The sequence below is a fragment of the Piliocolobus tephrosceles genome, chromosome 1, assembly GCF_002776525.5.
Source record: "Piliocolobus tephrosceles isolate RC106 chromosome 1, ASM277652v3, whole genome shotgun sequence".
NCBI lineage: Eukaryota > Metazoa > Chordata > Mammalia > Primates > Cercopithecidae > Piliocolobus > Piliocolobus tephrosceles.
In genome coordinates, this window is record NC_045434.1 from 154978635 (window position 1) to 154996145 (window position 17511).

Here is a 17511-nt window from a genome sequence, read left to right on the forward strand (position 1 = left end):
GTGCAACTGTACTCCACCCTGGACAACAGAATGAGAGCTTGTCTTAAAAAAAAGAAAGAAAGAAAGGCTGGGCATGGTGGCTCATGTCTGTAATTCCAGCATTTTGGGAGGCCAAGGCGGGCAGATCACTTAAGGTCAGGAGTTTGAGACCCAGCCTGGCCATCATGGCAAAATGCTGTCTCTACTAAAAATAGAAAAAATTAGCCAGGCGTGATGGTGCGTGCCAATCCCAGCTACTCAGGAGGCTGAGGCAGGAGGATCACTTGAACCCAGGAGGCAGAGGTTACAGTGAGCTGAGATCATGCCACTGCACTCCAGCCTGGGTGACAGAGCGAGACTCTGTCAAAAAAGAAGAAAAGAAAGAGAGAAAGAGAGAGAGAGAGAAAAACAGAAAGAGAGAGAGGGAGGGAAGGAGAGAGGAAGGAAGGAAGGAAGGAAGGTAGGGAGGGAGGGAAAGAAAAAGAAAGAAGGAACGAAGGAAGGAAAAAAAGAAAGAAGAAAGGAAGGAAGAAAGAAAGAAAGAAAAGAAAAAAGGAAGAAAGAAAGAAGAAAGAAAAAAAGATGTTCAGTTGAGATGTTTTACCACAATAATTTTCTCCTTCTCTTGTGTATTAGGGAAACATATGAATATTTGTATCTATTGCTAACTTGTTTTGTTCTCCATTACAATAAATCTGCCCTTCCTTGAAACTTTGACTTGAAGAAAGCAGGTCTCATAAGACTCTAAGGTTTTATAAATTGTTGGCATGTTCTATAATAATAACCTTCAAAGGGGGAACTGAAATTCTGATTGATTATTTTACTAGTTGTTTTGTTAGAGTAGGAGGTATATAGTTGGAATCTCTATGTTTCTAAATTGTGTAAATAGCTCTAAGTTTGTTCTGTCTGAACAGAATAGAATCATTAACACTTTCCATTTTTCCCCTAAGGAACAATGAAAACCTATGACTTTGCTAGATGTATTATTTAACAAAGAACTCAAGGGCCTGTAGGCATGTTTTTAGAAACCACTATTACAGGTTAATATTCTCTATGAATTAGTTTGTTTTCATTTATTCTAAGTTTATAAAGCTTTAAGAAAATTATTGCTTTACTACAATGACTATTATACTATCATTATCTAAAATTATGTGCAAAGGTAGATGATTTACAGAGAAAAATAAAAATTAAGGATTCGCTGTCTAGTAGCACAGTCCTATAATAAAATTTTGGGGCTAAACCTGGTGTAGAAGTAGCAGCAGCTTTAATTTAGTTAACAAGCTTACTGTACTCAACTTTTATCATCTGAATTCCATAGCTGATTTCCTTTTACTAGTGCAAGCCTCTTGTAATACGAATCAGTATTCAGGCTGGATGCAGTGTCTCACGCCTGTAATCCCAACACTTTGGGGAGGCCGAGGTGGGCAGATCATTTGAGGTCAGGAGTTCAAGATCAGCCTGGCCAACATAGCGAAACCCTTGTCTCTACTAAAAATACAAAACTTAGCCGGGTGTGGTGGCAGACGCCTGTAATCCCAGCTACTTGGGAGGCTGAAGCACAAGAATCACTTGAATCCAAGAAGCAGAGGTTGCAGTGAGCTGAGATCATGCCACTGTACTCCAGGCTGAGTGACAGAGCAAGACTCTGCCTAACACCCACCCTGAAAAAAAAAAAAATCAGTGTTCAGAGATTCTAGAGTCAAGGGCGTGGATCCCTGGGGCTCTGAAATTGCTTAGGACTATGTAAGCACCCTCAAGGCCATAAATTTCCCACCTTGTCCTGTCACCCACCTCCTCCTGTCACCCACCTCCGACCTGTCTCCCGCCTCTGAGTTTGGCTTGGCCACTGTTACAGCAGCACAAGCATTCTAGGACTCTTTTGGCAAAAGAATTATTCTGAGGAGAAAGCAAAAATCTGTTTAGTCTTATGAGGAATGCAGATAGCGCAGTAAGAATCATAGCCATAAAGCAGGGTAGTGCAATCCAGATTTAAGTCTTTAGGTTTGAATGAGTTCATATTTTTGCAAACTGGCATTTATTATATAATACATACTTGAATATTTAGTTTGTTACACAAGACTTAAATGTTGAATTTTTATTCTTACTGATTAGGTTTCACATATTTCCACCAGATCTTACATTTTTAAAACGTATCAGGAGGCCAAGGAGGGTGGATCACGACGTCAAGAGATGAAGATCATCCTGGCTAACATGGTGAAACCCCGTCTCTACTAAAAAATACAAAAAATTAGCCGGGCGTAGTGGCGGGTGCCTGTAGTCCCAGCTACTTGGAGGCTGAGGCAGGAGGATGGCGTGAACCCGGGAGGTGGAGCTTGCAGTGAGCTGAGATCCGGCCACTGCACTCCAGCCTGGGCGACAGGAGCGAGACTCCGTCTCAAAACAAAAACAAAAAAGTATCAATTTCATTATCGATGTCATATTTTAAAATTCGACTGGTATTGAAATAAAAGCGAGATTTTAGCCTTTTAGCATATTTCCAACACATTTATCCATATTTGTATAATGGGGAGAATTAATATTCAAAATGGCAGGTAGAAAGCACAACACTTTCTGTACTCGAATTTATTTCCCTACAAGGGAAGTTAAAAGCATTCCTCTCATATGCTTCTCTGGCAAGTGTTACTGTGCTACTAACTCTGCCCTGCCATTCAGCATAACTTCCCTAATGTAATGAAAGCCCAGCCCATAGCTGCCATGTGGAAATTGTTCCCAGGACAGTCTTCTGTTCTCAGTGGCATAGAACAGTTCATTTATCTAATATGAAATGTCTCATTCTTAAAGTGTTACCCATGAAGACGGCTCATCTGTTAATAATCTGGTGGTTTTGTTGGCTGGGGCCTCCTATACAATTAATCTGTATTTTTCAACCTGAGTTTCTGAGTACATTTCGGGATAATGAAAAGGCAAGGAAAGAAATAGAGACCAAAGGGGAGGAAGAGGTGGAGGAGGAGGAGGAGGTGGAGGAGGTGGAGGAAGAGGAGGAGGGAAAGAGAAAGAAGGAGAAGAAGGAAAAGGAACAACTACAAACTCCTAGTTCCCATTGTGAGAAGTCAGTCTGGAACTAGAGGCCAGATGAGATTTTTTCCTTTGTGGGAGGTGGAGTGGTGGTAAACTATGGCAAGTCAGCATGTCTGGGATGAAATCTGGCTCTCCTCATTACTAGCTAAGTGACTTTGCACAAATTATCTTATCACTTTCTTCATCTGTAAAACGGGGACAGTGGTACTTATGTATGGCTGTTTCCAGAATGAAATGTGATGTGCATGAGAGGTGTCTGGAACACAGGAGGTACTAAATAAATGGATGCAATGATATTAAGATCATAAGATTGTAATGATAATAATAATAACAATATTATTATTATAATTCAGTTCCTAAAAATTGCACTGCTAAAATGATACTAGTCATGATAGCCTTTAAACGTCATTAATTCATTGAGGGGCATCTATTATAAGAAAAGGATATATTACTGCATTCTACCTGAAAATGTAAATTTACAAAAATGTATGGAGCATAGACAATAAAACGAAGTAATTGTCCATCATCATATTCAACAGAGTGTGTTTTCAAATCTAATTCAGGCTGGGCATGGTGGCTCATGCCTGAAATCCCAGCATTTTGTGACGCCAAGGCAGGAGGATCACTTGAGCCAAAGAGTTCGAGACAAGCCTGGGAAACGAAATGAGACTCTGTCTCTAAAAGAGATTTAAAAAAATTAGCCAGGCACTGTGGCATGTGGCCTGTCATCCCAGCTACTTGAGAGGCTAAAGCAGGAGGATTGCCTGAACCCAGGCAAGGTTGCAGTGGGCTGTGATCTTGTCACTGCATTCCACCCTGGATGACAGAGTGAGACCTCTCTCTCTCTATAAAAAAAAGTGTGTGTGTGTGTGTATATATGCACATATATACATATATGTATATATGCACATATATACATATATGCATATATGTATACGTATGTATATGTGTATATGTATACATGTATGTATACACATGTATGTATACATATATACATGCATGTATGTATACATATACATATATGCATATGTGTGTATATGTGCATATATATGTGTGTGTGTGTGTATATATTCAGAGCATAAGAATAGATTTTTACAGCAATACCATTAGTTGAGATAGTTGAGGTTAGTTGAAAAGTAGAGATCATTAGTTGTAATAGAAGACTTCAGTGATCCCAGAAGGGTACCCATAGTGAAGGCTTCATATCCCCAGAACATTAATCAGCAGAAAAGTTGTCAGATACAGTGCAATGTGCTTTTATTTTTCTCATAAAGACTGAGGATCAGAGTAAAAAATATTGGAATTAAATGTTCCCTACCTCTGTGATCTCAACTTTTTTTAATGCCATCAAACCTCAGTTTTCTAATATATAAATTATAATCTCATATAAAATAGGGTTGAGATGAGGATTAAATAATGTATGTGAAAAGCTGTTAGCTGGCTGGGCGCAGTGGTTCACGCCTGTAATCCTAGCACTTTGGGAGGCTGAGGTGGGTTGATTGTCTGAACTCAGGAGTCTGAGACCAGCCTGACCAACATAGCAAAACCCCATTTCTACTAAAAATACAAAAATCAGCCAGCCGTGGTGGCACACACCTGTAGTCCTAGTTACTAGGGAGGCTGAGGCATGAGAATTGCTTGAAGCCAGGAGGCAGAGGCTGCAGTGAGCCGAGATCATGCAACTGCACTCCAGCCTGTATGACAGAGTGAGACTCTGCCTCAAAAAAAGAAAAAGTAGTTAATATATAAGAAACTGCTCAATAAATGTTAGCTTATTGAAATAATCTTTAATTATAACAACAGGAATCATTGTTACTGGGATCTCCAAAGAGAGGATGATTCAGACTTGGTGTCATTTGGCTGAATTGTGGTTTTAGGACTTGGATGTAGTTGTAAAAGGCTCAAGGGTAATTACTTTTTGGAATTTATCTTAAGGAAACGATAAAAAACTATGCTAAAATTTAGCCACAAAGTTGTTCATGGCAATATAGTTTACATGGTTCAAAACTGAAAACAGTGTTAATCTCCAACAATAGGGATTAAACTGCTATATATTCAGACAACATTAAAAATAAAACTACAGATTAAATTAATAGAAATTGTTTATTACTAATATATAAGTATAAAAAGGTAGGGTATAAAAATATCTGAAACAAAAACTATTAATGTTTGTTAAATCTGGCTGATGAACAGAGAGGTCTACATAATTCTCTGCAATTTTCTATGTATTTTGTAAAACTTTTCAAAATAAAAACAAACAAACAAAACCTTACATAAGTCCCCAAGTAGTGTATAGAGTATGACTTTAGCATGCTGTATTTTCACAACATAAGACTCAACAAACTTTATCATGATAATTGTGGGGTTGTTTTGTTTGTTTTTTGTTTTTGTTTTTGTTTTTTGGTTTTTTTTGCCTTCCCTAGTAGATGGTAAGTTATTTCAGGGCCGGTACCTTGTCTATCTTATTCACTCTAGCCTTTAGAACAATGCTTAGAAACAAGAAGTTTCCAATAAATATTTGTAAAAACACATACACCTTTTTTTTTTTTTTTTTTTTTTTAGATGGAGTTTTGCTCTGTCACCCAGGCTGGAATACAGTGGCACAATCTTGGCTCACTGCAACCTCTGCCTCCCAGGTTCAAGAAATTCTCCTGCCTCAGCCTCCTGAGTAGCTGGGACTATAGGTGCCTGCCACCATGCCCTGCTATATTTTTTTCCTTTTTTTTTGTATTTTTAGTCGAGACAGGGTTTCACCATGTTGACCAGGCTGGTCTCAAACTCCTGACCTCAAGTAATCACCTCGACCTCCCAAAATGCTGGGATTACAGGCGTGAGCCACCGGGACCGGCCACATAAAGCAATTTAGAAATAAAACTGGAAGGATATACGATAAAATGGCAGCAGCACTACTCATCTCTAAGTTGTCTTGGGCAGGTAGAATTATGGGTAATTTCTGTTTCCTTTATCATGCTCTGCAGGAACTTTAGGGGAACTTTTTTCAGATCTAGACCTCATTTGACTAGATCACCGCAAACTGGTTATTATTAAAGACATCACAGAATTTCTTATTCTTTACCTATATCATCCAGGTGAATTTGCAGTTGTTTTGACTCTTCCATGCCTAGTGCGTTTTCTGCTTGGACCCAAACCAAATACTTCTTGCCACCTTGTAATGAATCAGTGGAGATGTTAATATAGCTTGAGGTGAGATACTGTTGCTCTTCTTCTGTCTCTAAACTTAAACAAAAAAAGATAATCATAAATCGTATTTAGTTTGAATTAATTGGCTCAGCATGGTGGCTCACACCTGTAATCCTAGCACTTTGGGAGGCCAAGACAGGTGGATCACCTGAAGTTAGGAGTTCGAGACTAGCCTGGCCAACATGATGAAACCCTGTCTCTACTAAAAAAAATACAAAAATCGGTGGCATGTGTCTGTAATCCCAGTTGCTTGAGAGGCTGAGGCAGGAGAATCACTGGAACCCGGGAGGTGGAGGCTACAGTGAGCCAAGGTCACGCCATTGCACTCGAGCCTAGGAGATAGAGTGAGACTCTGTCTCAAAAAAAAAAAAAAAAAAAAAAAGTTTGAATTAATTATTCCAGAATTTTAAAATGTTACCTTTTTTTAAAAAAATTAAAATTTAATTTTCTAAACAATAGAGACAGGGTCTTGCTATGTTGCTCAGGCTGGTCTCAAACTCCTGGGCTCAAGCAATCCATGCATCTTGGCCTTCCAAAGTGCTAGGATTACAGGCATGAGCCACTGTGCCTGGATAAAAATGCTACCTTTTTAAGTCTGCTTTCAAACATGCAACCCTTTACTGAAAAATATTTCAAAACTGATTTTATTTTCAGAATTTTAAAAAGTAAATTCAAATCTGACAAGGGCCACAGTATGACTTCAGTGGACCCTGAACACGTCTGCCTTCATGGACCCTTTCCTCCATTAAAAAAAAAAAAAAGAACGTATATATATTCTATAAATATATAAAATACACATAAATATACACACATATACATAGATGTATACATATGCATACATATACATGAATGTAACAGTTATTTTTCTCTTCTGACTTTAAGTAAAATTAAACATTTTCATGGACTCCTAAAATTATTGTGGGCCCTAGCCACTGTGCCTATTGTGCCTATTAGTGAAGTCAGCACTAGACATAGCTTGGAATAGCCAGAATAGCTACCTTTGGAAAGGAGTACTGCATTTTGGTTCAGTGCAAGGACTGTGAAGTCAGACATTTCTATCAAGATATAGGGTGAGGATGGAGTGGTGGGGAGGAGTCAGGATGGGGTGAGAGATCGTGATAGGGTAGGGGAAGGCCAACCTCCTGGACAGAGACAACCAGCATGTTCTGAAACAAATACATGAAACTACATGATATTTCTGAGAAGGTTCAACAAGTGCAATAGCCTGGATCCTGAAAATGCGAGAAGACACTTGTAGTGGAACAGGCCTGTCAGAAGACCTTCCATGAGCTACTGATGGATCAGAACATATCATGTAAGTGATAGAAAGAGAGTGCATACAGTGAGATTCACACCATTTTGAGGGTCTCTGGGGCTGTCTGGCACCTTTACAGAGGATTGATGGGAAACGAAAATGGTGGTAGTAGAAAAATCAAAAGGCTATAGAACAATCCAGAATTGGATTATTAGTCTGAAGTAGGCAGAAGCCAGTGGGGGTGGATATGAAGGATTTTGAGACAGGGTCTGGCTCTGTCACCCAGGCTGGAGTGCAGTGGGGCCATCTTGGCTCACTGCAACCTTGACCTCCTGGGCTCAAGCGATCCTCCCACCCCAGCCTCCTGAGTAGCCGGGACCACAGGCATGTACTACCATGCCCAATTAAGTTTTGTATTTTGTGTACAGATGGGGTTTTCCCGTGATACCCAGGCTAGTCTCCAACTCCTGATCTCAAGCAATCTCCCCGCCTTGGCCTCCCAAAGTGCTGGGATTACAGGCATAAGCCACCTCGCCCAGCCCATGAAGGATTTTGAGTGTAGAACTGACTGGACCTAATGACAGGTTTGATGAGGGGAAAGGGAGTCATGCACTGTGGAAGAGGATGGAAAAGATAAAGAAGAAAGATCTAGTTTAGAACAGGGGAATAGAGAGGGCTATTAAGTATCATTTCCAAGCATATTTATCTAAGTTTTTATAATTGAATGAGAATCTCCAAGAAGCCCAATATGGTAGAATTCCAAATGATATATGTTAATGCCAAAATTTCAAATTGTATTCATTGGTGGTGGACAGAAACTTTGAGCCTCTGTTTTTAAATCTCTAAATTATTAAATTATCCCCCAAATAATCACACGATGTTTTCAGTGGACGAGAGTTGGAGGCAGTGGTGAAAGGAGTGCTGGGGAATGTTTCTTTGCTCCTCTGATTTCTGCAAAGAGATTTGATATTGTTTCCACCCTTATCCTCTCCAAATCTCATGTTGAAATGTAATCACCAGTATTGGAGGTGAGGCCTAGGGAGCAGACCCTTCATGAATGGCTTGCTGCCCTCCTGGCAGTAATGAGTGAGTTCTCGCTCTGAGTTCAGGCAGATCTGGTTATTTTAGAGAGTGTGGCACTTCCCCGCTCCCCCTGTCTTGTTCACCATCTTCCTGTACAGTCTGCAGAACCGTGAGCTGAAATAAAACTCTTTTCTTCATAAATTACCAAGCCTCAGGTATTTTTCTCCCCTTCCTTTCCCTTCCCTTCCCTTCCCTTCCCTTTTCTCTTCCCTCCCTTTCTTCCTTCTGTCCTTTCCTTCCTTCCTTCCTTCCTTCCTTCCTTCCTCCCTCCCTCCCTCCCTCCCTCCCTCCCTCTTTCTTTCTTTCTTTCTCTCTCTCTCTCTCTCGCTCTCGCTCTTTCTTTCTTGGTCACACAGGCTGGAGTGCAATGGTGTGGCCACAGCTCAATGCAGCCTTAACCTCTCAGGCTCAGGAGATCCTCCCACCTCAGCCTCTTGAGTAGCTGGGACTACAGGCATGCACCACCACTCTCAGCTAATTTTTTGTAGAGACAGAGTTTTGCCACATTGCTCAGGCTGGTCTCGAGCTCTGAGCTCAAGTGATCCTCTTGCCTTGGCCTCCCAAAGTTCAGGGATTACAGGTGTGAGCCACCACACCTGGTCTAGATATTTCTTTATAGCAAGTCAAGAATGGACTAACACAGGAGTGTCCTCAAATCTCCTAACCTCTTGTCCCACTCCTCGTTCACTCATTCTTCTGCAGAGATAAATAGGCCCCCCTCAGACTCCAAAACACAACGTAATCTGTAATCAGATTCATTTGTGACATGGAATTATTTTCACTGGACTTTCCTCAGTTCCCATTTCTTGAGCCCTTTGAACTACCTACTCCATTATTTCATGTTCTTAAGTTTCTCAGATTTTCTACCTCCTTGGTAACTGTATTCAACTTATTCCCATTTGGTCTTTAGTCCTTTTATTGTGATGTTTGCCTTTACTCTTCCTTGAAACAGCTCTTTTAAAATGGTGTCCTTTGCAAGGTGAAGTCCTCTGAATCCTCATTTAAGCATTTATCCCTCTTGATTGGTTGTAATTCTTACTTCCCTTGCTACCCAAAGCCTGTTTTCTGGGTTAGAGGGCCTCCCTCTCTCACACCTGCTTAGTGACATGTCCCCCTCCAGTCTTCCATCTGGGTTTCTCTCCCTACTCTCTGAGTCCACCCACATTGAAGGTCAGTCCTGGCGCTTGCCTTTTCCCTGACCCCTTGTTTCTGGGCTCACTCTCTTCCTGGCTTCAACTGCTATTTCACATGTGTGTCTCCCACATACCTGTGCCCTCACTGGGAGCTTCACTTGGATGTCTGACTGGAAACAGAACTATAGAAAATTGACAACTAAATTATCTTTCCATGCAAATCAGCACTTCTTGCCAGGATCTTCATTGTTGTCAAAGGCATGCTGTCCTCCTTTCTCAATTTGCCATTTTTAACAACTTTCTCTTCGTCACCTTTAAGAGCCAACCAATTACTAAAGAAGGTTAAGCATTTTTTAAGCATTAAAATATTATTTTCTTACTTTATCTTTTTTCCCTGTTTTGATAGCTATGGCAATGCTCTAGGTCTTTATTACCTGTGTGGTATATTACTTTCAGACTCCTAAGTTAATTGCATTACATCGTGAAACTTAACTTCATATAGATATACTACTTTAGAAGGAAAATAACCTTGAAATCTGAACAATGCTGGAAAGCCAAGTAGCCTACATTCTTGTTTTATTCTATGTTTTAGAGACAGGGTCTCACTCTGTCACCCAGGTTTGAGTGCAGTGGCACAGTCATAGCTCACTGCAGCCTTGACTTCCTGGGCTCAAGTGATCCTCCCACCTCAGCCTCCTGAGTAGCTGGGATTGCAGGCATATGCCACCAGGCCCAGAGAATTTTTTTATTTAAAAAAAATTTTTTTTAAAGAGATGCAGCCTCGCTATGTTGCCCAGGCTGGTCTCGAACTCTTGGCCTCAAGGGATCCTCCCACATGAGGATTACAAGCATGAGCCACTGTGCTCAGCCATATACATTCTTATTTTCATCAGATGGAAACACTTCACAAATTTGCATGCCGTCGTTGATCAGGAGTCATGCCATCTTCTTTGTCCTGCTCCAATTATAGTGTCTGTGCCATTGAGGCAGACTCTAACCTGATTTTTTAAAATATAATACCATCAACAGTCCTCTCTCTCAGGAGACAGCCTTGACTGGATTTGTGGAGACGATAGAGCTTAAAAATCACTGTCCCTCTCTGGGACTCCACCAAGTCCTGTTACTACCATACATCTTTTCGGCAACTCCTACATTTTTCTAGCCCCAAAATATCCCACCAGGATTAAACCTGCCAGCCACTTACATCTTTTGGAATCCAAGAAACACACTTGCTGAGACACAGAAAAAAGGAACCAGCCTTATGCTATTAATACCAAGTAGTAAGCACATGTCTAAGTACTATAGAAATTCTGTATTTTATATAATTTATATAAACTTATTGCTACTACCAGAACAAGACAACCTCAGCAAGTGGTCAAGGAATCTCTCTAAGGCTGATAGTCATTGGAGGGCTGAGGAGCAACTCCTCTTGTTCAGCTCAGGTTTTTCAGTTCCAGTGTATTTTTTCTGTGTTGTCCCTTTCCTCATACCAGCGTGAGATCACTATGAACACCATGAGAGGACTAGAAGGATATGTCATGGTGACTAAAATCACAGGGGTTGGGTTTTAGAGACAGACCTACCTTCAAATCCCAGCTCTGCCCCTTGATAAGCTGTAAGACTTGGGGCAAGTTACTGAAGGTCTATACAGTTCAGGTTACTCATCCTCAGTATAGGAGTAACGTTGTTGCTATCATGAGTAAATGAAATAAGAAACAGAGTAGATGGCTTCCCACATAATAAAGAACTCATTAAACAACAATTATTCTGAATTAAGAGACACTGGCTGAGGCCAGGCATGGTGGCTCAGTACACCTGTAATCCCAGCACTTTGGGGGGCCGAGGCGGGCAGATCACTTGAGGTCAGGAGTTTGAGACCAGCCTGGCCAATGTGGTGAAACCCTGTCTCTACTGAAAATACAAAAATTAGCCAGGCACGGTGGCAGGCACCCGTCGTCCCAGCTACTCAGGAGGCTGAGGATTGCTTGAGCCCAGGAGATGGAGGCTGTAGTGGGCCGACATTGCATCACTGCACCCCAGTCTGGATGACAGAGACTATGTCTCCATCTTTTTTTTTTTTAAAAAAAGATATTTATGATATGTGACTTTGACACATTCTAAAGAATACAAATGAAACTTTTAAAATGGCTATATTTCTTATCAGTGAAATTTCTCTTGTATCACTGTATCTTAAGTTAAATTATGCCATTAAATCAAGATGTTTACATAGTTACTTTACATTCTTTCTGAAATAAGATGAAATGTAAATACCTTAACAGAGAACTTGTTATAAGGTATGTTAACCTCATGCTAAGTCAGAATTCAAATGTGAAAACAAGGAAATGGCAACTCTATGTAAGTAGTAAGTAGGACATCTTTGAATATTTTCCAGTTAGAGAAAACCACATTGTATGTTCTTCATTGGTTTGTGGCTAATTCTTTTACCACACATACTGAGACCACAAGTCAAAATGGAAATGTATTTTCAAACTGACAGTAACCATAGTTACTAAGTAATTTAATTCTGCTCTTAAAGTCTACCCCATATTAGCTAGCACCTAGACCACAAAGCACTGTTTTAATTGAAGAATCCGATAATAATGACTAATTACACCTTAGGGTTATTTTTATATAGAACTTGTGATATTGTGACATAATAAGAAATATATATTTGGTCTCTGTCTGGTTCCCAGCACACAGCTCCTAAAACCCTTGGAATCTCCAAAGTGCTAATGAGATGACTGATGGCTGGGGTCTCCTGGAGAGGCTCGGGGTAGGGGCTGGTTGCCAGGGGAACCAACAACGTGATGAGAAGATTGAAACTTTCAGTTCCCCCAACCCCCTCACCCTTTCAACCACCCCCATATCCTGGGAAGAGAGAAGGGCTGAATGTTGAGTAGATCACCAATGGCCAATGATATGAGAAGTCACGCTTATGTAATGAAACCTCCATAAGAACCCAAAAGGACTGGGTTCAGGGAGCTTCCAGATATCTGAACACATGAGGATGCCTGCAGGGTGGTGTGCCCACATGCCTTGCCCCATGCATCTCTTCCATCTGGCTGTTCATCTGTAGCCTTTGTAATATCCTTTATAATAAATTGATAAATATAAGTAAAATGTTTTCCTGAGTTCTATGAAACACTCTAGTAAGTTAATCAAACCTGAGGAGTGTATCGTGGAAATCCCGATTTTTAGCCAGTTGGTCAAAAGCACAGTTCATGACCCAGGGCTTGTGATTGGCATTTAAGATAGGGTTGACTCTTGTGGGACTGAGCCTTTAGCCTGTGGGATCTGATGCTACCTCCAGGTAGATAGAGTCAGAATTGAATTAAATTAGAGGACATCTAGCTGATGTCTGCAGGAGAAATTATTGGTGTGTGGGGAAAATCTTCCCATATCTGGTGTCCGAAGTGCTGTGGAGAGTAGAAAGGAGAAAAACACTTTGGTTTTTCCTCGTTTATAGAACTGTGTATTACAAAGTTTTTAAATATCTTATTTCTATTTCTTTTTTTCATGGGCTAATACATGACAGATGATTTGTTGAAGGGAGTTAGTATAATGCATATTTTTCTGATGTTCCCTGAGCACCTAGATGTAGTTGTAATTTACAGATTTTCAATAAACATTACAGATTCATCTTGATAATGGTAAATAGTGTCTTTCACTCATTTAATCACTCATTCAATAAATATTTACTTAACATTGACTATATTCCAAGTATATTTTTAGATATTGGGGCTACAATGAACAAAACAAATAAAGTCCCAACTGTCATGGAGCACACATTTTGGTGGAAACAAATAAATATAGAATCTGATCTATGTATGGTGAGAAATGTTCAGAAGAAAAATAAAGTGGGGTAGAAAGGTTAGGCGGTTCTGAGAGTAAGGGCGGGATTTTTGGGTTTTGTTTTCAGAGAGATGAGGGAAGTCTTATCTGAGAGGGTGACATTAGGGCAATAAAGAAGCCCTGCGGCTCTCTGGAGGAAGAGCATTCTAGGTAACATGCAAAGGCCCTGAGGTAGGACATTGCTTGGCCTGTTCAAAGAGCAGCAAAGAGGTCAGTGAGGTTTTACTAGGAAAGGAATTAAAGATGAAATCAGAGAGTTTTGGAAGAGGGGAAAGTTTAGAAGACTTGTAAGGTCACAAAGAGTCCTGGAGGGGCTCTGGCTTTGATCTCTGAGTGAAATGGGAGGTTCTGAGCAGAAGGGTGACGTGGCCTGAGGTGCGTGTGAAAAGGATTACTGTGAAAACTCATGAGTAAGAGACTCTGGAGGAAGCAAGTTGACCAGTTAGAAAGTTCTTATACTCCCAAGTGAGAGATGATGCAACTTGGATTTCAGTGTAGGTGGTGAGGTCATTTTACAAGTTAGAGTCAAAAGATTTTGCTGATCAATTAGATGAAGGGCATAATAGAGAGGAATCCAGGAGGATATACCTGATTTTGACTTGAATAATGCAAACGATAGAGTTGCCATTTACTGAAATGGGAAATGCAAGTCTGGGGAGAGGAAACTGGGTGTCTGGTTTTGAAAATGTTAACTTCAAGATAGCTTGAATGACAGGTTAGAAACATGGCAGCTATATTTGGTGGAGATATTCAGACAGAGGTATACATTGGGGAGTTTTACACCAAAAATTTGAAGGCTATCCTTTAGGAAATGACTGTAGATAGAGATAATAAGAGGTCTGAGGTGTGAAAGTTGCACATACCAGGATGAAATCACTTTTATCAGACCCAGACAAAATAGGGCAGGAAAGGCCTGAAGGAGAGGAGGCCCATGCTTACATGTCTGAGATAAGAACTGTTTCCAAGGACTTTCTAAAAACTTTTCATTCATCCCCTGCTTTGATAAGGTTTATCACTAGACATTCTTTAGGACTGCAGTAATCCAGATAAGATGTTCTCGGAAGACCCCTTACCCAGTAACACATCTCCACTAATTAACTGACAATCACTCCGGCTTTGAGCCTCTGGAACCAATGAACTCTGTTTCTAAACAGCTCACATATATCCCTTTTTGGTAATAAAAGCTTCCCTTTATCCTCTCCCTCACCAAATGCACTGCTGCCTTGCCATGTCATGCATTCTGTACTATAATCCTTATTTATATTCTCAAGTAAACGCAACATATTTGGAGATAATTTTCCCTAGTGTCTTTTTTTAGGCTGACAAAATATAGAGTTCTGGGTCACTATGAATTTATCTGAAATGAAGAGGAATCAGCAAAAGAGACTGAGATAAAGCTTCCAGGAGGGTGGGAGGAGCAGCAAAAGGGAGTCCTGTCCTGGAAGCCGAAAGAAGGAAGTGAAGAGCTACATTAAATGCTAGGAGAGTAAATGTTTCTGATAAGAAAGATGAAGACTGAGACTAAACCATTCAATCTGGCAATGGGGAAATCATCAGTGACTCTGATAGGAGCTGTTTCAGTGGAGTGGTAAGGACACAAAACATGGCTAAACTGGATAAAAGAGAGAAGAGGGAAGATAGAGACAGACAGTACAGACAACTCTTTTGATTTTTTTCATAAAAAGAAACAGAGAAATTGGGTGGTAGAGGACAGGGACCAAGGGAGGGTTATATTTTTCAAAAGGGCAAAGGCCACAGCATGCTTAAAAGCTGATGGGAATGATCCAGTAAAGATAGAGACAATGGGCCGGGCACAGTGGCTCAAGCCTGTAATCCCAGCACTTTGGGAGGCCGAGACGGGCGGATCATGAGGTCAGGAGATCGAGACCATCCTGGCTAACACGGTGAAACCCCGTCTCTACTGAAAAATACAAAAAACTAGCCAGGCGAGGTGGCAGGCGCCTGTAGTCCCAGCTACTCGGGAGGCTGAGGCAGGAGAATGGCGTAAATCCGGGAGGCGGAGCTTGCAGTAAGCTGAGGTCCCGCCACTGCACTCCAGCCTGGGCGACAGAGCGAGACTCTGTCTCAAAAAAAAAAAAAAAAAAAAAAGATAGAGACAATGACATTGCAGAAGGAAGAGAGGAAAGTTTTGGAGCAGTGTCCTCCAGTAGGCAGGCAGGATACGATCTAGTACCCTAGAGGAGAGTTGACCTTAGGGCAATGGTAATTCATCCATAGCAATAGCAGGAAAGATCAAGCATATGGGTACAGATGTCAACTCATTAGTCAATGGGGGAGGCTGTGGTATTTCTCATTGCTTTTGTTTTCTCAAGAAAGTAGAAAGCAGGCCTTCAATAGAGAATGAGGAAGGGAAGATACTGGAGAGGAGAGATGAGAGAAAAAGTAATGAAGTAATGACCGGGCTTAGCAAGACAGTGACTTGGCTAGTGAAATGTAGTAAGACTACTGTGTGGCTCTCCTGGCCCAGCTGAGGTTAGTGGTCATGAATATAAAACAGTATCAGTCAGCAAGGTTGTGTTTGTCTCCAGCCACAAGTAGCTCTCTGGGCTCACAATCAGTGAGGAAATGGATTCTAAAATACAAACTGCATTTTGAGTCCTAAAGGAATTACTGAAACCTAACATAGCCTTAAAAATAGTATTTGGAATCACACCTAAGAACTCTTTCTGGTTATTAAAAATACGCATGTAGAGAAGAAGATGTGGCAAAAACAAACAGGCCTTATGAATCGGCAGAGGAGGCCGCTGAATTTAAGGACTTTAAAATGATACCACATCTAAAAATATTTACCTTATTGGTCTTCCATGGTGCCTGAAAAATCCCAAAATTGGTGTTATTCTAAACTGTTTATGAGCTTGTCATGCACAGAGATGGTGTTTTTTTTTTTTTTTTTTTTTTTTTTTTTTTTTTAGTATCTAGAGTTTAACACAATTCCAGGAAACCATCAAATGCTAAATAAATATTTGCTAAGATGACTTGAATGGGACAGAATGCAGGGCTATCATTCATGCATTTTTATTCAACAAATATTTATGGAGCAGAATGCACTGAGACAGACATTACCAGTGTTTCCAAGATAAAGAAAAAATATATTTACATGAAATTGCTGAAGATAGTGGGACTACAGTAGGGTTATTAGCAGAGGTTATTTTTAATTTTTTTTCCTATCATTACCCTTTGAAACAGCAAAATACAGGAGGTAAAAGAAAATATGTGAACAGCTACGAGGCTCTGTCTGGTGATGCCACCACAAAGGTGCTGGGAAGATGAAGCAAAACAGATAAAATTCTACTTTACAACTTCACCCCAACACGAGGAGGCCCCTGATGGCACCTATGTTGCCATAGGGGAAACACTGCTTTTCTGCAACTGGAGAAACGAGTAGGTGGTCTCAGGTAAAAAGCTTCTCTGTACATGTGATTTTACTGGAAAACTGAACCACATGAGTTAGAAGTGAAACCTTGCACATGCTGATCTCTACCTAGTTGCCAACGTGGAAAATACCCTAATAACTGAACATTTAGAAGAGCTCCTTTAAACCTAATACTACCTCGACCACAACATTCATTATAAGTCAGCTTTCTCCTGGAGGGAAAGATTTTTTGGCAGTTAGAGAAATTGACTTGCTCTTTTCTTTTCTCTTTTCTTTCTTTCTTTCTTTCTTTTTCCTCTCTCTCTCCCTCCCTCCCTCCCTCTCTCTCTCTCTCTCTCTCTGTCTGTTTTTCTGAGACAGGGTCTGGCTAAGCCAACCAGGCTGGAGTACACTGGCTCACTGCAACCTCTGCCTCCTGGGTTCAAGCCATCCTCCCAAGTAGTTTGGATTCCAGGCACCCACCACCAAGCCTGGCTAATTTTTTTTTTTTTTTTTTTTTGTAGAAATTTTTGTATTTTTTATATTTTTCACCATGTTGCCCAGGCTGGTCTCAAACTCCTGAGCTCAAGTGATCC

At 40.6% G+C, this 17511-nt stretch overlaps 1 protein-coding gene across 1 annotated transcript in view; it reads right to left on the minus strand.

Moving 5' to 3' along the window:
* IL23R (interleukin 23 receptor) overlaps nucleotides 1-17511 on the minus strand; it is an 85711-nt gene that overhangs the window by 50557 nt on the left and 17643 nt on the right. Inside the window, exon 5 of the mRNA XM_023209854.1 lies at nucleotides 6095-6255. Within this exon, the coding sequence (XP_023065622.1) occupies nucleotides 6095-6255 (161 nt within the window). The remainder of the gene's footprint in view (nucleotides 1-6094; nucleotides 6256-17511) is intronic.